At 46.6% G+C, this 22,848-nt stretch overlaps 1 protein-coding gene across 1 annotated transcript in view; it reads right to left on the reverse strand.

Annotated features, from left to right (window-relative positions):
• rsrc1 (arginine/serine-rich coiled-coil 1) overlaps window positions 1–22,848 on the reverse strand; it is a 108,651-nt gene that overhangs the window by 7,248 nt on the left and 78,555 nt on the right. Inside the window, exon 8 of the mRNA XM_018732478.1 lies at window positions 11,133–11,201. Within this exon, the coding sequence (XP_018587994.1) occupies window positions 11,133–11,201 (69 nt within the window). The remainder of the gene's footprint in view (window positions 1–11,132; window positions 11,202–22,848) is intronic.

A 22,848-nucleotide genomic window follows, 5' to 3' on the forward strand; every position in this document is an offset into this window, starting at 1 on the left:
TGAGACAAGGAAACAAATCCCCCAGGCTGTCATTAAATATTCCAGCAAAGTGCAGCAGGGGAAGCTACAAACAATTACGCAAACTCTTATTTTAATGCCCAATCACACGCAAATAGAAATATAAATACAATTAAGTACTTTTTCCTAAGCAGCATTTGTATCTGAGGGGATGCAAATTAAAAGACTAAAGTGATAAACCAACACTAAAAATGCTAATGTGCCTCGGTCTGCATTTTTGAACACATCGCCCGCCTTTCCTCACTGCTCCGAGACACAAGTCAGGTTCCATTGCCACTCTGCCGTGATTTTACCGCAATTCCAGCATACACCACGCCAGGCAGCCAACCATCCGAGCAGAGCTTAAGCAACACTTGGTTATTAAAAAGGTGTCCTCCTGTGGTCAGGTAATAGTTTTTGACTGCATTGATCAGGGCGCCGACAGTTTCCGATGTAGCCCTGAAAATGCATCAACTGCGTAATGAGGAGCTATTAGGCGCATCGATTTCCTGATTTCAATTGACAGCTACCGGGCCAAAGCTGCACGTCAATATTTGCATAACTAATACCCAGCCACTGTGGCCTTGACAAATGAGCTCTCAATAGAGAGAGAGCGAGCGAGCGAGCGAGCGAGCGAGAGAGAGAAAGAGAGTGATATTAAGAGTGCACACAAACACATTCAACAGGGCAACATGGGAGAAGTTTGCACGTGCACACACGCACACGCACACACACACAAGCAGAAGGAATGAAGTAGTCACAGAAACACTCCTATCTCAAGGGTCCTCTTCCTGAACAAGGCTGCATTTGACACAGACCCACTTTCTTTCCTGTGGGTCACTGGATTAATGAGTACGCTATAAATACAAGCTGTGCGTATAACTGACAAGTGAAATTTGTCTACTTGAGTCGCTGCTAAAAGGGCTCCTTTAGCCACTCTCCCACAATCTCACACAACTTCCCACCAGACCACCCTCAGTGGACGCTGGCTGTATATTGTCCCTGGAAGGTTTACTCCCAGCGGTCATGCTGCAGGCAGCCACTACAGCTCTGCGCAGTAACAACCCAATCCAGCCACAAGTGGTGCCGGACAGGTCCCAGAGCTGTCGTAGCGCCGAGGACCTAATCAGAGTTTGCGAAAGTGTGTCACAATTGAACAGCAGGTCGGACGGCCAGCATCAGAACACCATAATTGACTGACAGGGCTCTCTTCTGGCCCCCCAGTCAATGTCTCGCCTTGATACACAAGTAAAGGCTTCAAAAGGGTAAATAATAAATCACGTATCTGTTGCTGTCACGAGTTATGATGTAGCCCTCATCCTCAGCACAACGCCCCCCCCCCCGCTCGCCGTCACCCCAGTGGTGTCAGTATGAATGCTAATGGCTGCCCCGCCTCTTGCAGGGGGTCACAGATGAGGACACAGCGGCGCCCCGTGCCAGATGTCCAGAATGGCCCCCAGAGGCAGCGCACACATTCGCAGCAGGTGGTGCTGCTGGACTAATGACGCTATGGTGGCAGGCCCCCCACCCCCTGGGACCCCTCCTGCACCGAATCCCCTCCCCTTCTCTCTCTCTCTCTCTCACTCACACACACACACACACACACACACACACACACACACACACACACACACTTCCAGAGCCAGTGTGGTCCCTGCAGAACAAGGTAAGACTGCATTTCTCCCATCAATAGAGCGCTGACGCCTTTCAGTGTGTAGCATGGTGCCCAGGTATGGCCCATGTGACTCACGAAACTCTGTTCCCAGCACATGGTAACAGGCAATCCTGCAGTTGGGACTCCCATTGGCATCCCCGGAAAATAAGCATTCTGTCACAAAACAGAGACAGTTCATAACTTCATTACCCCAACACAAAGCCTGACAGGGAGCACGGGGTGGCATGCACCTCATTCCCCAGCATAGCCTCAATGGATCCCCCAGGTCCACCCCAGCTCTGACTGCCCCTCTGTGTGCGTATCCTCTCCAGCTCTGAGTTCCACATGGTGGTGGGCATGTGCTTGTACTCAGGCCCTGACATCTCTGTATGCACAAGGCCTTCACTGAAGGGAAGAGGGAACAGATGGCAATGAAGTGGTTCACAAGACGGAGAAACACAGCGCACAAAACGAAGCTTAGTGTCTCTGGAAAACTGCTCACACCGACAGTGATAACAATGGTGTCCGCATATGCTTTTGTGTGTGTGTGTGTGTATGTGTAGGACAACGCAGCAGAGCTCCAAGGCACTTGCACCCATTGTGTGGGGAGAGTTTCCCCTCAGTGTCAAGAGACTATGTGTTCTCCTCTGGATAAAAGCAAAACACACACACAAACAGGCTCAGCTTCTTGTCCCTTTCCAAGCTCTCGGGGCCTTCAGTGTTCCTGGAGAAGAAGCCTCTTATATGAAAAGAGCTGCAAAAAATTTTAAAACAAGGATATGACAATAAAACTATAAAAGAGAGAAGCAGAGGAACTGTGTGAGTGTGTGTACAAAAACTGCACCGCACTCCTTTCTTCTCATTTACAAAGAGGTCAGCAAGTCCTTTATAACTCCATAATTAGAGAAATAACCCAGGCAACTAATTACTTAACTGATGGAAGCTTTAAAATAAAACATTACGTAATGGGAGTTGAGGCTGTAGACCCAAGTGCCGGCCTGTTGCGGTGACCTACCGCCTAGCTGAGTCCAGACCCCCTCCTCATTGGGTGCTAATTGATTTAACTGGATTCTGTTTTCACTTCATCTTCTCCTGCTCACACTCCGTTACGCTAGCCACCAGGGTCCCATTCTGTCCCTCGCAGCAGCTTCTGACACTACACACACTGCTGCCAGCAGTGGGGTATGTGGGTTGGGGGTGGGGGCTCACGTTTTTAGGTAAGTAGGGAACCCATGGAGTTCACAGCCAAGGTCCCATCACAGACTAACGGCGTTTGGTCAATGAAGATAGCAACCCCTCCCTCACCCCAAAGCCCACCTGACCCTTGACCTCTAGCTCTGCCTCATAAACAAAGTGTTTCAATACATTATCTCAACATCCTCGCTCTGCTGTATCGAGTAAGAGCTTGGGGAAAAGCAAATTGAGATGGTGACCTCAGTGAAATTAAGGCAGTGCTTCAAGTACACAGACCATCTGAAATCACATAATCTCAATTACACAGATGTTTCTAATGGCAACATTATGTTAGATCTTCACGGCAGTCCTGACTAGATGAAGTCAAATCAGATTAGTCTCTCTGTCAAACCTCAATACCTTAAAACAAAGCAGCTGCAAAGATGAAACAAGGATGACAACAGTAAACAGCAATGATGTTCAAAAGCAGTAATGACTGTCTTGAAAGGCCATCAATAAACAAACAGAATTTCGGGCAATGCTGTACACCATCTTATCCAGAAGGCTGACAACTTCAGAGTCATTCTCTCATATATTAATAGTCAATACAACTTTCAGCATGAAAAGAAAATACATTTGCTGAAAATCCAATTGACAGAAGATGACATAAAAGGCTGTTTGACTAATCTGACCGGTTTACAACACTTTGGATCCCTTGTGTGTGCTGTTGCAGGGGAAGATGGGAAAGCTACACGTCACGTATCCCCTAGTTGTTCCATAACAGTCCAGCTACATGACGAAACACATGAAGACGTTTGAATCTCCCTCCATTTCTACCACAACACAATGCATTATGGGGAAACCACAACCCCACATGCACCTCCTGTGAGTAACACTAAACAGGTCCTGTCACAGCTATAAATTATTTCAGAGAGACAATTTTACAATCATGTTGTGTTTTGTCTGGTGGAAATGAAGCTGGGTCTGGTGTGTCTAATTTGGGCGCAGATCTATTCTGCGCTATGCGCTATACAAGCTCCAGTGGGTACGTCCCTCTGCTCCGGCACACCTGAGCGATCCAGAAGAAGCACAAGTAGAACCAGGGAATAATTACGAGACCCACTCATGTTTTACTTGCCGACACTGATTCTAACTACGCACACAGGTGGACAGCACCAGACCACTTAGGGTGCATAAGGTGCATCAAAAGAAACAACACAGCTCATTTACCCATGCTGAAGTATTTCACAACCAAATGAAAAGAACCCCTGCTTCACCCATAATCAGTCTTTATAGTACCAAGTTCTGCTCTGGTTTGCATCAAGAAACACAGAAGGACCCAGGGCATCACTGGACACGTTCGTTTTACTTGTACTTGGACCTGGAGCCATTCCTCATTGGCAGCAGTATGACACCTTGATCTCTATGGCTGTGAGTGACATTAGGGTGACTGCGGGCCTCAGAGCCTCAAGGCAGCCCTCCACAATGCTGACCTGGCGACCACCAAGCGGGTCTAATGAGGTGCGAATGAGCCCCACCCACAGAGCTCAATCAAACCCCTCACCCTCAAAGGAGTGCTCCTACCATGAGAGAAATTTGAGCAGCCTAGACCTGCCCCCCCACCCGCTTCGTCCACACACTACACCCCAGTGTCTCACCCCCACCTCCCAAAGATACACATTCAAGCTCTGTTGCTGCAGTGGACCTAAAAGCCCCCCTCCGTCACCCCCGAACCATTGCCATGTCGATGAACTTTGCCCGAGAGGCCTGAATGCCCCCCCGGCTTGACTTTTCCCCACTCCAGCAGGACCGGCAGCTGCTGAAACCCACACCCATCCGTCACAGGACTTCTGCTGCCAACAGCAAGAGCACAGCCATGGCTCTCAACTGAGCTTTATTCTCCTCCGGGTGTTCATTTAGCCTTTAAATGCATTCCACGGGGTTAAATACATTGAATTGCTTGGTTCTGCTGAGCTGGACTTTACTACATTTGCAGTCATTCCTCATATTATGACTCAATAACTAAAGCTTCCAGGGTCTCAAATATTTACACAAGTATAGATATACATAATAATCAAAATGACACGTATAGTGTTTTAAGACTTAATATGTACAGTTTCGACAGAGGAATCCTGAATATTAGTCACCAACAGTCTTCAACAGGAATGTACAAAAAACTATCCCATGTCTACAGTGTTTCTCGAGCTCCACTTTGCCAAGGGCTGGTTCACTGCAACTATAATGTGGCGATAGGTTCAAAACTGCACTGCAATGATTGGGCACTCAGGTCAGCATAGACACTGGAATGACCAATGGTTAACAGGTGAATTGGTGGGATCAGACAGCATCCTGTAGCTTCGTACCACAGCGGGATGTCCTGCTAGTAACTGTGGTGCAAGTCAGGCTGAAACAGCCACACACTTCACACGGTGCCTACCACTGTCCTTAGTCATTAAATGCCAGAGAGGGGATGGGGCTGGGGAGGATGGGGGAGGGTCGGCAGCCAACAGGCGACACATTACCCGGAGACACCAGAGGTCGACCGAGGGTTATTAGATTCCGTCACGCTGCTTCTCTTCCTGGCCTCTTGTTATTTTTTTCCCCCCTTTCTTTTTCCTTTTTTTTTCTTTTAAATCACGCAACCAGCTTTTTCAAGGGGAGGAAAAAAAAATCAAGTTTAAATTTGTGGTGATGAAAAATCAATACAGCAGTAATTGCTTGGCTTATCACTGTGCAGATGAACAAATTGGGAGGAGAAGGCTGGCGTCCACGCAGGTTTGGCTGCGGCGCGCCGGGTTTCAGGATCACTGGGCCGGGGGAGGAAAGGTCTCCGAGTGATAATTAAATCTTCTCACACTGATTTTCTGCCAAATTTATTTCCCCGGGGAACATAACTCTGATTCAGTGCTTACAAGCCAGGCATAACTAATCATGTCAATGTGGGGTAACCACAGAGAAAGGAAGGGGGAGGACAAGAAAAAAAGAGAAATAACATTTTTTTATGTTTTAATCATAAAACAAATGTAATCATAGAAAAAATCTCTACACCCAAATTAATCCTACAGCAAATACATTAATGGACTAGTATGTGCATATTCATAAAAGCAGAATTCAGAACTTAAAGAAAGGGAGGAAAAGAGGAAGGGGAATCCTGCCTGAAGGGGACACCTTAGATGCGTTTAAAACACCTCACACTGCCAGGGTATACATGTAACATCACTCGATTCACAAGTTTGAAGCAAAGGCATAAAAATGCCAGCTGTGTTTCAAATTATGTCAGTTCAACATGCTGTAAAAATCCCCACCCATAAACATTCTCCATAATAAAACAAATCAATAAAAAGAGCATGGCTTTCCTCCAGCAGGTAAAACGCTGAATGTGTCTCCACACTGTTGCGCAGCTCTGAAATCGATACAAACTCACTTTGCGCAGATAAAAATCACTCTGGATGTTTTCCCGTGTAAACGATTTGCCACGCGGGTCGTTGATCAGCGATATTCCTGATCTTTATCAATGGCATGGATGTGGGAGAAAACAACAACAAATCGGAGGTCGTGAGGAAAAAAATACTTGTCTATATAAATTAAAGCTTTAATTGCAAAAAAAAAAAAAAAAAACCAAAATGAAAAGGCACAAAATGCATACGCTAGAAGGATAAAATTAAATTGTACTTAATAATAATCTACATTTTCAGCATTTATAAGTAAAATGCTGAAAAATTTTGCTGACTCCATACCACATTAGATAATCAACACTGGAAGATTTACATATATTTATACGACCATTTATACACACATTCACACCGTTTCATTTCACGGTAGAATCTTGATAAAGGATACTACAGCAGGAATGGGATTCAAACTAAATGTACCCAACAAAACAGCCATGGCTATGAGCACTACAGTACCTGCTGATATAAAAAGCGAAGATGCTTAATAGGTACCAGTTTTTATGATGGCCAAGTTAAAGCTCATGTACATGTAGAACTCACGGAGCTCCAACAGAGGGGCAGGAGGGGACTGGGCTGTTGACTACGTACCCCATTTGTGGGCAGTACGTTAATGAACCATTTCAAGGGTTCCCAGTCGCTCCCGCCGCACCACAGTTCCTGTCTGTCCATGACACCAATATCCAATATTCTGCAAAGTGCGTGTCGGGATTCCAAGGGAAACGCTCTCACTTTGGGGCAGACACTCTGAGGACAGGTTCGGTGTCCGTCTCCACGCAAAGAGCCCATCACCGTCCCACACACCATGCATGAATCACGTTAAATCATGAGAGGCTCTTCGTGATCATTACGACCGTGCCGGGAATAATTAATAGAGTCAATAAAGGGAATCCGGAGTGCGCCGTTTCCCCTCATTCCGCCTTAGGACAAGGGAAGTGGTGCGCCTCCCTGTGCATTTATAATATACCGAATTCATCTAAAATTAGTTGTTTAAAGCTTCCGACACAGAAAATTGCTGTGAATTCATCAAAAAATAATGCATATTATGCAACTGAGTACTGTATTTTTATTAGGGAAAATTGTCGAGAATATCATAGTGAGAAATGATCTGAAGTCATAAGCAAACATTATAACAAAGGTGCACTCCAATTCCATTGTACTGCACTAGCTACGAGATGTGCACGTGCATTAGTTTGGACAGCGAGTGTGTGTACGTGTTATTTTGCAGGAATGACCCTGGTGTGTAAAGGGTGCTCGGTGACTGACACCAGACCCCGTTAATGAAGGGTGATGAGGTGCAAATGGATGCGGGGTCTCCATGTTTAATGGGCACATAATTCCACCGCAGACACGCTAACAGGTACACAGGCCACCGTGACCCCTGAACACCCTCCCTGATTAAAAAAAGAACACACACACACACACACACACACACACACACACACACACACACACAGTGTCATTTAAAAGGCCCTAGAGGTTAAAAGTGTCGTTTTCCGCGGGACTGGAACAAACCCTGTTAATTTGCGCATTTGTGGTCCTGCTGGGGAAGCGGTGTGATGGGGATGAAGTGTGCATGAGGTAAGACTGATGCTCTCACACACCAAGGCTCTGGAAGCACATTAAAGAGGTGCATATGACAGCACACACTCCTCCATCCGTTTCCATCCCACACACACACACTTCTCCAGATCGGTGACAACCCCAAAAAAGAGAATTAGCGTCCGCATCCAGCCGTTTCCATGTAAAACAACATGCATCTTATTTCTTATTTTTACACCTCCTAAAAAACACGCAACTAGGAAAAGAAACACAAAGACATTTTGCAAAAATGAACCATCTCTCTGCTACTTGCGCTCTTTATTTTTAAGAAACACGGGTGTGGAGGCTTTTCAATACAGAGAAAAGTAATGAAAGCTTAGATGAAAGAGGAAATCACTGCCCATTCACTGAGAATATGACTGCGGTGCCATCCAGGCTGCTGCTCTTTCTTCTCCTTATAAACACTGTCCACGCACTACACACTCCCTTACTGACTCCCTAAACCTTACAAACTCCTTATAAACTAACAGGCCAAGAGGAAGGCACAGTGGGGACGATGAAACACACGACACACCTGAACATACACTTACAATATGCATCAGTTTACTATTACGACTGGTGTTCCCCTTATTCTAGAAAAACTTCAACCAGTAATGATAAGCCGCCAAAAACAATCATACATTCATCCTAAACGCTTGTCCAGTTATGGTGGTCCGGAGCCTATTCCAGAAACACGGTGTGCGACAGGGTACACCTTGGAAGGTGTGGCAAACACACACACACACACACATTTCCAGAACCGCTTGTCCCACAAGGGGTTGCGGGGAACCGGAGCCGACCCGGCAACACAGGGCGGAAGGCCAGAGGGGGAGGGGACACACCCAGGACAGGACGCCAGTCCGTCGCAAGGCACCCCAAGTGGGACTCAAACCCCAGACCCACCAGAGAGGAGGACTGTGGTCCAACCCACTGTGCCACCGCACCCCCTTGTGTGGCAAACATGTTCATTTAATCATAGATATACACACTATTGGCAGTTAAGAGTCAACACTGTACCTGAAACATGTCTTTGGACTGTGCAAGGAAACCCACGCAAACACAGGGAGCCGGATTCTATCCCCAGACAAGGAGTTGCGAAAACCAATTAGAAGACACACACACACACACACACACACACACACACACACACACACACATTTTCTGAACCGCTCGTCCCATACAGGGTCGCGGGGAGCCTAACCCGGCAACACAGGGCGTAAGGCTGGAGGGGGAGGGGACAGACCCAGGACGGGACGCCAGTCCGTCGCAAGGCACCCCAAGCGGGATTTAAACCCCAGACCCACCAGAGAGCAGGACCCGGTCCAACCCACTGCGCTACCGCGCCCCCTCGCAATTAGAAGGCAAAGGGTTTAAATTATTTCACAGCACGGCAGACCCGTGAATAGCTGGCACAGTGGAAAATAACCAGAGGAATGTATGGTTGGATCCCAGTAGAGACATAGCTAAAGGGAAGCCACGATTAAGGCTAAAATTATTACTCGTTAAAAGAGTGAATAATACTCCCAGAAAACAGACAACACACATAAAACATAATCAGACAGCATTTATATTTGCATGGATCAATACATCATTTTATCTTGTGTACCAGTGAATCGTGAAGACTCCAGTACGACCAGGACAAACAGATATAAATATGTCTAAGTGTGGGCCCAGCACTTTTTTCCCTTTTGCTAATTTTGTTCATTTTACTGGTTCAAGTGAAACTTTCTTGTTGCGTTGATCTCATGCAGCCCCTGCGGCGTGTGCTCGGAGACCCCGGGACCCTGCGTTTAATACCAGCCCACCACCGCATCCTGTCAGCGGCCTCCCCCTCTACAGCCGTGCCAGAGCTGGGCTGCGTTGGCTGTACCGTGCCTCCTCTCCGGCTTCCAGGTCGGTCCACCGCGGCTGTCAGTCACAGGAGCTGCTTTGAAGGGCCCTCTCAGCGCGGACTATTTCGGGCTGCGCAGAACAGAGCCTCTCAGCGCCTCACGGAAAACGCAGGCGCGCATTGCTTCACAAAGCAGGAGCGATTTGAGAGAGCAAGGAAGACACCGCAAGCAGAGGGTGGGGGGGAGTCAATTGATTCCAAAAGGCAAGATTACAGCTTGAACTTTGCTTAAGAAACCTACTTGACTGGAAGCAGTACACAGTAGCCTGGAGCCTTGCACTTATTCAACGTTTTGGCAACACTCCTCGCCAGTTAGGGGAGAGAGAGGTGGAACGAGATGGGAAGAAAGAGGCCTGAATAATTTCCTGCCTCAACTGGAAGAACAAAGTGGGATGGCTAGGCTAATTAAGTTCGGAGAGCGTGGCTTTCATTTCCGTAAAAGGTCGGCAAACTTTAAAGGTCGGGTCACGGGCGGGTGGGACAAAGCCGATGCCAGCCACATGAACGCTGGAACGCTCAAAGACTGGCCAGAGGGGTCCTGCAACCAGAAGCTGATGCTTCACAGATACACACAAACACACACGGTGCCCCAGCTTGTCCCAGTCCAGCTAACCAGAGGTTGGCTTGGGTTGTGGCCCAGTCCCACACCCCTCTGTTTGGGTAGTAGTTGTGTACAGAGAACACAATTACCTCATCATTACATCCTCAACACCACTTTATTTTACTGCTTTATTTCTACCGTGGAGCAGGAGTGACTTAATTTCATTATGGCATCAGAAGGTTTTTATTACTGATATCAGTTTTTTTGCATGCTGGCAAATTGCTTCTGACTTCATTTGAATATATCTGTTCAGATGCGAAGGGCCTGACATGGGGAATTTACTGTCTGCCGAACGAAGCACTTTTTTATTATTATTACTACACGGTGTACATATTTTTTTTTTAAGCTATGGCAGCAGATGGCGGAGTGGTGGGGGATGTTTAGCTCGACAAGGTGAAACCAAGTGTTTAACCCCATCCTCTGCAGAGTGGAAGACACATTGTAGGGAAAGGTGCTGCATGCCAATCAAGAGGACAGACTCCTACTCACCTGTAAGCAAAGGTGAAAGCATAGGAGATAATCTGTTGTGGTTATGAACAGTCACAATGGCTGCCATAGACATGCATGGGTAAAAAGTCCTTTCTACTGCGGTAATTCTGATATATAGCAAAACAAGTGCTCACTGCAGTAAATGTGTCTAATAATTATGTAAAGTTCAACTACATTCATACTTGTGTTACATATTTCAAAAGGAGCAGAAACATTTGTGTCACTTTCATAGTTATCTCAGTCTTGTGTGCCTTGGAGGTGGGTGGACGCAAGTCAGCAATGCTCAGTGATACACACCTTCTTCCTTCCTCTTCCTTGCCGCTTCCTCTTTCTTCTCCTTGGCTTTCAGCACTTCATCGGTTTTAGCTGGAAAACAGCAAGATGTCATTAAGTGCAGCGAAAGCAACGAATGCTGATTCCTGGTGATAATCTGACCAGAACCGCACCGAGGCACAACGTAAACCCGCCGCAACGGGCGCAGTCGCTGCTTATAAACAAGCAAAGTCATTAAAATTATTCCTACAGGCTAACAGTAAGTAGAAAGTGCCCCTTCTATTCGAGTACCTGTGTCCGTCAAGCAACCTGCGTAGTTTCCTGGAAAAGTGTCTTTCAAGCCGTTTCAGTAGGTGTTTGCTATTTGTGTTAGTAAAGGCTTAAAAGAATGTACTGTTTGGGAAACTTTAAACACTGGGAACACAGTGTTGAAGCTCCATGCTGCAAGTGTTCTGCTGTTATATGCGAATGAACCTTTTAAGATTCAAATTTAAATTTTTCTATTTGCTACAGTACAGTAGCATGTATGAAATGAGAAAAAAAATCAATATCTCTGAATCTATGACAGTATATAAAAGACATTAACATTATTTTAGTTGACTGTTATCCACATTGTCTCTAGAAAAATGTAACGCGATATACTCCCAAGCCAAAATTCTAAATGGCTACTGGGTCTATTTTAGGCAACAATTTGTATTATTTGTGTAACCAATACATTTTATTGAGCAAGCTCCTTTTGTTTAAACATTAAAACAACACAGATATGTTGAAGCATTATTTCATACACTATAAATGTCTGGCAAGAGAAGAGGCAGTGTTCTGACAATACAGGTCTAGGGTTTAGATAACTGCATTTGTGATCCTGCACTGTTCATAAAACCAACTTTAAACAAAAGTAACTGCTTGCCACATATAATAACTTAACAGAAAGGTGAGTGAGAACATTACAGGAACGAACACAATTCACTTCCTACATTCTGTTTGCGCCCTGCAATTTCAGTCATGTTATCACCTGACCTAAGTGATGATATTAAAGTTTAAAAAGTCCTCTTAAGCTCAGATTTCTTGTTTGTTTGTTTACCACCTGCCACTTATCTTCACACTGCCACGTGATCCTTCGGATCTTTGCATTACTAAACACTTAGAAGTAATCCACACACCGGGAAACTGAGCGCATTCTGCAACTCATACACAATGTGGAATCTACTTTTACCACTTTTTCTTCCAAATAATGAAGATGTTAAAGAAGATTAAAAAATATAGAGCAAAGTATGAAAGGACTATCAATATACTCCGTAAATTAATTACATTTCTGTTCTAGCACATCATTTATTGTAGAGCATTAATGTCTCTGAGGAGCCATTCTGCTTTATTGCTATCTAACTAGTTGATGAGTGAGCTGCGTGGAACTGAGTCTCTAATAGGATTATATCTAATGAGTTTAAATCTTAAAAAGGGAGGGAGAAAACAACTGCACAGTGAAGCTATCTGTCCATGTAAACATGTTGATGGTATCTGCATCTGTGCGTCCGCATGTGCTGGGGGAGTTACAGGAGACGCGCAAATTGCTAGTGTGAGCTTAGGGTACACAGCTGTGACCACGAGCGGCCTGACTGATGTACTCGAGCAGGAAGTACCCGTCTTCCAGAAGAATCCCCCCCCGGCCATGGCGAAGCGCCATTAACCATCAAAAACTAGGGTTCCCTCTTAAAACGAACCTCCACTGCAACTCCGGACGAAAGAAGCAGAGACCCCCGACGACTCAAAATTGCTCCCAATTGATGGAACACGTCACCCTCTACTGCTGTGAAGGACCAGTAAATCCATTGGCCTGTCCCATTCCTTATACGTTAGCGTTAACATCGCCCGACATGCAGGGTCGGTGGTGCCCACCACGTGTCCAAGTCTCCAGTCCAGCTTCATCTCTTCACTTACTTATTTTGGTTACATTTGCAGAGGAGTAAGATACATTGCTGGCTGTTACAGATCTGAACTCAACATTTTTTCTTTTGTTTTAACCTCCTAGCCTTCTGCTTCTTCTGCTGCTTCTCCTCTCTCTCCTCCTCCCTCCCTGATACCCAGCTCCAGGCGATCGCACAAATCAAACTGTTTATCCATCTCTCATCTTGCTCTCGGCTGCTGCTGCTCCTGCCCCCACAAACAATGAAGACGGGCTTCCGCACCGACCAAGACAGTATTTAATTACACCAACAAGCAGCAACCATTTCAATAACACCTTTTTAGAGAAATCTTGACAGAACCAGCCCCCCCATCCACAGATACTGAACATAAACGTGCTGTAGAAAAACACACGTATAGATGCACACGCCATTCAATATGCAGTTACACATACATATGGGAAAGCTTACTGAGTAAATATTCATTATTAGAGGTATATTTCTTCATCTATTACAGACTTTGCTTTATGGCTTGGTGGGGATGTGGGGGACTTGTATTGAATTTGGTAATAAAACGAACCGTTGGAGACGCCGAGGACTTTTACTTCGTTTGCACTTCATTTCAGTCTTCACTGGGAGGACAGGGGATAACAAGGGCTTCCATTGAAACCCAATTTTGATTATATGTGTAATTATGGCCCTGGCCCCCGGGAGTCGTGTAAGGGGCCGGGTTAATGTTTCATTCAAATGATCCCGCTTTCCAAACCGCACTTTGCCACCCCCCCCTTCCCCGGGACGGATTAGCCCGGCTCGTTAGGAGGAAAATTTAATAATGCAAACATGAGGTGGAACTCAGCCTCCTCCATTATCAGGCACAAGATTGATGGCCTATACAGGGCTCTCGGCCTAGGCTGGGCCGCAATTTAGATTCAATAAACTAGCCGGCCTGAATTTGATTTATCTCTTACAGTATGCTGGTTTGGGGTTTCTTACTGATTTCCTTCTACTCTTTAGGAAGAACAATTCATTGGCATAATACAGGGAGCACGGCAGGTCAGTGGCCGGAAATGATATTAAAGAGAAACGTGAGATCTGTTATTAAATTCAAGTGTGTGCTTTTACATATGACTTGTAACTGAGGAATGAATGTAAAATAGCTGGAGGTGGGGGCTGGGCAGGGCATAATCAAATTCAGAATATGCTTTAATGCACTCTATGCAAACTTTAATTGTGTGTGTGTGTGTGTGTGTGTGTGTGTGAGGGAGAGAGATGCAAAATGAGTAGGAAAGCACAGTGACTTTGCATGTGTTTTTCACTCGTCTACGGAACACAGGTAAAGTCTGCTCGCACCCCTCTGCATGTGAACCATGTTACACAGGCTGGTTCTCCTGTTGAACCAAAGAGAACGGCAGATGGGGGAGGAGATCCCCCACCATCCCCTGGCTGCCTAAGACTATGGATGGCGGCTGGAAAGCATATTGATCAGATGCAATTTCTTAAGCTCAAGGAGCCTGCTTTCGAGTTGGAGTCTGGCCTGAGCGGCTGTGACACACAATGCATGGTCTGGACACACAGCTGTCTAGGAGAGAAATCAGCCTTAAATAGTTCGGTGAAAGAACATCCATGTAAATCCACCTACAGGTTCAGAACAGTATTTTAAAGATAATACTAAAAATGGGTGTGTGTGTGTGTGTGTGTGTGTGTGTGTGTGTGTGTGAGAGAGAGAGAGAGAAAGAAAGGGAAAGAGAGAGAGAGAGAGAGAGAGAGAGAGAGAGAGAGACAGGGAGAGATGGATCAGCAGAACAGACATTAGCTGAGCGGGCGAGGCAGTAATGCACTAATGAGCCAGTGAAAGAGGGGGTTTCAGGTTACTCTTCAGCTCCTTGCCTCTCCCTTCGGCAGGGCTGGGAGCCGTGCATCCCCACATGCCCCCACTCCGAAACCCCCAACAGACCATGCCAAGTGCGCCCCCATCATCCTCTCCACACCCCCCGCCTCATCCCCACCATCCCATCCTCACACCAAAGAGCACTTTCCTTCTGCCCCAGGGCTCTCAATCAAACCAAACAACACCAAGCTCAGTCCTCTGTGATTAATTACCTTGGCCTGAATATCAAACACGCACGTTATGAGCGAGAAGAGAACTGGATGTTGGAAAAAAAATCCAATAGACTGCATAGCGCTGTTCTTCCACATCTCTGACCCTGTGGTGGAGACCTGCTCGGTGCTCAGAGCATACCTGGGAACCCCCTTTACTTTCCCAGATGAGAAAACGGCCAACCTCCACTGAACCCTGTAACGAAATTAACCCTGCTGTCCTGTCAGCTGCACAAGTCCCAATCTGTGGGCCTGAACTTCTTAAAAGTTTTTGTTCCCCATAAGGAAGTTATCAATGCCTAAAGATCATACCTCAACAATGATCATTTTATTAAAAAAAAAAAAAAAAAATTTTTTAAAAATGCTGCACTGTAAATGAAACAAACAAAACAAGGTGTTCGAACGACACTATGGTACTCCCATTCTCGGCAGCTGCACAGAAACAGGAAGGGAGGCCGTGACGGAATGATGGAACACGGGTCAGAAACAAACCGACTAGCGAGAGCGTTGATACTGGGCAGGAGGCTTTGCCACCGAAAGCAACAAGAGCTGCAGTGAACCGCACTGTAACCGTAACGCACAAAAGCAACATCCCGTCTCACGTCTCGATGACGTGAAGTGCAGTCTCCAGCATGCCAAAGAGTTTGCCTTGGTGAACCTGCTGTGATGAAATGTACACTAATTGACCCAGGTACACAGCAATAGTGCAGGTGTTCAACTGACTAAACACTACGTTGAAAGTTTTGCTCTTCTAAGTTTTGTACACGGCATATACTTCCTTTACCAACATTCTTAATTTTGCTTTTGAAGACTCATCTGAGCCAATGGGAAGGACGGTCAGATTCCAGGATAACGGGGGCTGTCTGCTAAATTTGGTGAAGTAAAAGCCGGCACTCGCGAGCAGGGGTGCTAAGTGCAGCTCTGGAGAGTGAGGGTGTGCGGGGTTACTGGGGAGAGTGCCGTCTGTTTCTGCAACAAAATACACCTAGAGGGGGTGGAGGTGGGCTGAATTAGGTTCAGTCAGCATTCGGTCTCAAGTCCAAACAGTGTGATTAAAACTGGCCAAGTGGCGAAATGGAGAGGGAGCGGGATGGTGCCAGGACCATATAGATCAAGAAGTACGTGGAGGAGGAGGGCCCGGAGCCCGGTGTGTAGGGAGGCAGGGGTCCCATGCTGCTCCGAGGGCCCGGGGTGGGGGGGGGCCTCGCCGACACCGAGCTACACCAAACTCTCACGGCAAGGTCTGAGGAAGAACGTGTGAAACGGGCTCAGTGTCCCAACCTGCACCCATAAAAAACAGAAGTACAGACAGTCACAGCGTTACGTGTCCGTCAAGAGAAACGCACTCGCCTTTTCCGAGAGGACACAAACACAGAAATGCGCTGGCACGCAGCGGCGTGGACCGAAACTGCGAATGCACCTTCGCAAACCACATGCGCAGCACAACACACCACACCTGCAGACAGCAGCGTGTCTTCTTCAGCGTGCTGCAACCGCTTACGCAGGTGAAATAAACAAACGGGCAAACCAAGTGGATAAGTGAACAGCCTGAGGAGGAAACTCATTTACATGCTGCGCTCTTTTCCCGAGAGTGACTCCAACCCTTAAGTCATGTAAACAGAAACTTCAACACCGACATTTCACTTAAGGGTGCGATGAATTAAGGTGAATCGCATTTATTCTTATCTGCCTGACCATCAGGAGCAAGGTTTTCGATTCAGACGCCTGCAACTTCTCATGGAAGCCCAACCTCGGACCCCTGCAGACTCTTTCGCCTGCAGGGGGGTGGGGCAAAAAAAAAAAAAAAAAAAAAAAGAAAAGAAAAATATACACACACAGCAAACAAACGACGGTAGGAAGGCCACTGTCCTCGCACCAGGTGCCAATCACGGGAAATCTGAATGTCAAGGAGAGAGGGAGGGCGATAAATCAGGCCCACGCAGCACGACAAACACAATATTAGCACCGGAGCGGGGCAATTGGAAAAATGTCCCTTCGAATCAGGAATCCACTTTACATCGGAGTGTACGGGCAAACAGCGCACGGGACAGCGCGGAATCCGCCGACTGGGGAAGGAATAAAAAAAGGCAGAACAAAGAAGACAAGCAGAAACAAAGAGGAAGAAAAAGTACAATACTGTGACTCATTAAAGAAAGTTAACCTCTTGCCCTTCTTGGTGTAGCAGCTTCGAATAATGAGGGCAATAGGTGAGCACATGGCCCTGCGAGGGACAGCTCTCTCTTTCACCGCTAGGTGGCAGGGTGCACTTCTCGCCGGGCAAAGCGGGCAGGCAACGTGTGCGCAGTGAACAATTCAGACCTATTAAAACCATGTAAAGCATAATTAGCTACAGGGACATGGAAACCTAGTATGAATTAAATTTGAGGAAATAACGCACCGAAAAGCTCAGAGAATAAGTGCTGCTAATTATGTGACACGCACAGACATATATATAATATATATATATACACACACAAACAAAATTTCAAAAAATAAATTCCATGATTAAAATCACATATGAAACAGTTTTACATATTAGATTTAAATTCAAAGAACATACATGATCTGGGGCGCCAAAGTTGCTGGTAGAGGAAAGAGCTCCAGAACATAAAGTGCAACAAGAAAGAGATAATTGGTGAGGAAAACAGCAAACAATCTGTCTCATAGAGCAGACTTAGAGCCGCACTTGCTTTTAATGAGATTTTACCAAACACTGTCACTAGCTAGTACGACCTAAATGATATCTATAAAATATTAATAAAGAAAACAATTAGAGTAGTATCTTACAAATTCAATAAATTATTCAGGGAAAAATCGTCTCACCGGATTTTATTTCTTCCTGCTCTCTGTAGTGGCGATTCCTCGCGGAGAAGATCAATTACGGAGAACACTGTACTTTTACGCCACCGTAATGATCAATTACACACCGCGAGCAGCCATCGCATCGCCCGGCTTGGCGAGTGCGGTTAGGCCGCGCCGCGCACAGAAGGCTTGGAGCAGGGTAAATAATCATCTGCAACAGAAACGATATTAATTTCAATTAGGCGATTCGCTGCTGACGAGCTTGCGAAGGCAAAATAAATAAAGAAATAAATATGCATGTATAAATATCCATGCGGAAAGGAAGTGAAATTAATTAAAACAATTTCTGAAATGGGCCGCTCTTCTTTTCACTGCGGATTTTCGGCGGAGCGCGATGACGCTCGAGGGGCAGGAGGGGGGGGCGCCAGGAGCCCCGTGTATGTCAAAAGCAGGCACCCGCTTGTTTTGATAAAATATTAAACTTTTGCTTAGGAAGACTCTTTCTCGTTTTTGTCGGCAAACAAAGGAGGGAGGCCTAATTGAAGGCGATAGGTTTCATTATGTGGGTGAGCAGTGAGGGGCCAGTGAGGGGCCAGGGACAACAGCTACACAACGGACCCACTTCTATTGCTTCGGCTTAACATGAGGCATCATCCTCCTAGATGTTTTATTAATTCAAAACAAGAAAAAAAGAAAAAAAAACAAAAAAAACGAGGGAAACCGCTGGGAATTTGTACGAGTTTATCCAGGGCCCTCTGTTGAGGTTGTGCTTCTTCTCTGCTGTTTGTGCAGCGCTACCCTTTCTTGTGGAGATCTCTAGCAGCTCCGCTTCAGGTTTGCCCAGACAGCTGCGGTGTGGGTCGCACCTCAGCTTCCTTGGCACTTCCTTCTGGGACACCCTACGATGCCCTACAACGCCCTCCCGTCTGCATGCTCTCCGCATCCAGGACCTGAACGTGACGGCGTGGGGTGGGGGCAGACGCACCCTGAGCATTGGGGACTGGTCCGGCCAGGTAGGCCGCGTGCTTGCACTCTGCCACTGGTAAACAGGGCCCATCACTGAGACCCTGAAGGAGGGGAGAGCAGATTCGAGGTGTTATGGGAAAGTCACCACTGTCCCTCTACTTCCAAGGAGTACCTGCAGGTCACGGTCACATCAAAGAGGTCAAAAAACCAAATCAACCGGTCCAATGAGCACCAACAGCTCAGAGCCTTTCAGAGAGCCATACAGTTCATCCAACATCTATGTTAAACTCACAGGCTTCAGTCATCCAAACCCGAAATACGTAAATTTGGATTCCTGTTGCATGCTGCTGTGGCCCTCCTTACTACAGTTCAGTCCATCTACACCTCTTGCACTCCCCCCCCCACAAAAAGGTTGGGGTGTAAACCCTTAGTTGTAGCCCATATAAGAGTTAATGTGATCAGGGCAGCAGTGTGTGTACCAAGGAAAGAAGAATAGACTGAGACCCCTGCCACTAACACGCTGCAGTGTGTCCCATTGTAGGTCCGTTCGACAGGCAGGCAGGCAGGCAGGCCCCCCGCACATGAAACGCAGGCCCGAGGCATAATCGCCTTACAGGCACAAGCCGACCCGCCAACCCGGCCACGACCCGGAGACCCACTCTCTCAATGGGACGCAGCGAGGGGCTACACATTCCAGTTAACAAACAACCCCAACAAAAAGATACCCAGTGGTCCTAATTCTGGTCAGAGAAGGGGCAGAGGGGTATGCAGGAAAAATTATTAACTAGATAGAAATAACTAATACATCTGAAAAATACAAAGGAAAACCCCGAACACCCCACCTGTATCACTACTGGAATGAACTAACAGAAATCTGGGTGAGCACTGAGAATCAGTAGAGTCTATACCCGAAATCAGTGGACCGCAATGAAAGTGAGAGAGAGAGAGCACTTGTGTGTGTGTGTGTGTGTGTGTGTGTGTGTGTGTGTGTGTGTGTGTGTGTGTGTGTGTGTGTGTGTGTGTGAGTGAGAGAGAGAGAGCAGCAAAGGGAGAGAGCGCTCAGCTGAAAAAAGGCAGGGCGAAACAGGAGGAAAACACAGAAGCAGGGGAAAGAGGGACAGAATGACTGAGACTGACGGCAAGGGAGAGAGAAGTGGGGGATGGGTAGTGGAGGGCAGTGAAATTTAAAAAAAAAAAAAAAAAAAAAAAAAAAAACAGGACGCACGGCCCCTACCAAGGCGAGTGAGCGGACCCCCTTCTCTCCTTTCCCATCACTTAATGCTTATTTTCATCACTTTGCTTAAAATATTGATAATCAATTAGCGCTACGTCTGTTTTGCTACAGAATCTGTGTCACGGTCTATCATACTGTCAGAGCCAATTCGCCGCTCATTCAAAGTTAATTTTTCCTTGGCTGGCGCGCCTTTGGAGGAGTCATTAAGCCGGAACATAGCCCGGGGTGCAATCACCTATTCTCTTTCATTACCGGGAGATGGAGAAGGTGAGAGAGATTATTAGAACTTTGGAATGATCACAAAGCTTGGTGCGGCCTGTCAGATCCCCCCTACGTGTAATTCATCTGCCCCGCGCCGCGGTCCCCGTGCCAGGGGTTTGGAGATGGACATTATTCATGAACATCTGCGGCCCGCTGCATATATCCTACTCGCTCGGCCATGATGAAAAGGAACTGCCCCTTTGACTTTAAAATTAACATGCCAGGGAAGAAATTAGGGCCAAGTTACGGTTCCATTCTTTTCAGTTTGGCTGGAATACGGAGGAGTCGTGCGTGTCGTGTGGGGGGAGAATGTTGGGTTGGGCCCTAGCGCCGTCAAGAGCGAAACAAAGAGCAAATTACCATAGTGCTTAAAAAAAGGAACGAGCAAGAGGAGACGACGATTCGGTGCTCTCCCACCCTTTCAGCGGACAGGGTGCGACGGAAATGGCAGATTGGCAATACCGCATCCAGTCCCAGCTCAATGGTACTGACCTGCTACGTCTTTCCATGTAAATCCGTTTGGCCAAGGAGGGAATCCCACAGCAAGTGACATGACAAGGAACAACCACACCCACTTCTTTTCAAAGGATGCTCATTGGCTGAGCGACTTACCAAAAAATGACAAAATTCTGAAACTATCCAATAAATTCAACTTCAAACTTTAAAAAAATCACTAAAGCAAAAATGAAAAAAAAAATGGATTATTTACATATAGTAAATGCTTTTCTATGACGTGACTTACAAAAACATAGAAATCTATAATAGATCTTTATGTCTATAAAAAAGACTAATATAAATTAGACATGACAGTCTGAAGATCACCCACAGCAATCCATCTTCTGTTTCATTTGACAACACATTACCCCCCCCCCCAACCCCCCACACACACCATTCTCTTTTATCCCAGTTACTTTCAAAGCTTCACTGGACAAACATACCTGAAGTGTCTGAGAGAAGCATGGTGCAGCGATAAGCCTTTTCCAGATGTCTGGAGCCCCCCCATCTCTTCCACAGCCAGAGCAGACCGGGGGATTTCGAGACATGTGGGGGGGGGGGGGCATGGCTCTGGCTACAGCGTACAACCGAGCTCATGCTGAGGCTTGAGATCTGAGATAGTGCTTTCTAATGAGTGACCCCCTCAGTGACTTTGGTTTTAGGGGTCTGCAGGGTTGACCAGTGACCAGGAGGCCCTCAGCTTCACTACTGTACAATCAATCAGCATCACCATCTATAACCACAGACCAAAGCTTCATAAAGCTTTAAAATGTGAAATAATTTGCCTAATATTAAAACTTACTTGCCTTTTTTGTGCACCTATGAGCAAGTAGAGTAGCACTCAGTATAGTTTGCAAACTGTGTGAGTGCCTTGAGTCCATCAAAGCTCCTTAGGCCTTCTTCTAATAGATGCTGAAGCAATAAATACAGAATGCACATCCCCATAAGCTGAAGCCTAATCGATCAAAGGCACGGAGGGTCCCCATCTGGATAGGAAAGAGGATGTGGGGTTGTTGAAACAATCCATGAGTGCCCAAGACGAGAACTTCCCTCAGAGCAACAGGTTGCTGAAGATAACAGCAGGGGTGCTTCAAACTGCACTGAGAAGGGGAGAAATCAGCTGTGTTTGACGGAGCTCAGAACAGGTGCTTGACTTGAGCGGCTGCCGATTCCACATGGCAAACTAAGTTCACATCGGCCAAATGATGCTTGACAGTTTTGTCAGGGAATGTGAGGAGCTCCATGGCAGGGCTGAGATGTGGGATGACAGCCCCTCGTTTCATCTCCTCCCCTCCACCAGACCTGCTGTTGACACCACCCACCCACGGACACAGAGCTGGCAATTCGGGGGTTTTCTGGATTCCGCTTTTGGAAGAACCAAAACAAGCCAACAAGCCACCCACAGTCACAGAAGTTCTTTTTCCTGGTCCATTTCAACCACAAGTCCATCCTCTTCAAACCGTAGCGGAAACACTCGATACAATATTTTCAGTCCAGTGGATATGAAAATAACAATGTCTATTATTATTATACTTAGGAAGAGCATATCCATATCTATAATATAGGAATAACTACAGTAACTAAACACACGTCCAGCAGAGTACACTGCAGGTTGAAACCCTGCAATAATGTCGGTCGTTGCTGAATGATGATGCCACCTGCTGCAAACGCACAGCGCACTCAAAGGGAAACAGCGTTCCATATGCAACGCTGTGAGGCTTCGGTGCCCTGACCCGCAGCACGAGCCCTTGAGGTGTTCCATTAAGGGGAACCTTTTCCCCTCTCCCAGAACAAGGAAGATGAAGTATGAAATTAATCTTTATCCCGTTCTTGTCACACGGCATCAAATTCACACTGCGTGTCAGTAATTAACTCCAGCGCGTTGGTCCAAGCGAACGGAATCGCCTCCGCGTGCCAAACTTTAGTCTTTTGTTCTCGCCGCACGGCGATGCCGACACCCACCAGGCCTGTCTCCGCAGCACCCGGA

This window comes from Scleropages formosus, chromosome 10 (genome assembly GCF_900964775.1).
Source record: "Scleropages formosus chromosome 10, fSclFor1.1, whole genome shotgun sequence".
NCBI classification, from domain to species: Eukaryota; Metazoa; Chordata; class Actinopteri; order Osteoglossiformes; family Osteoglossidae; genus Scleropages; species Scleropages formosus.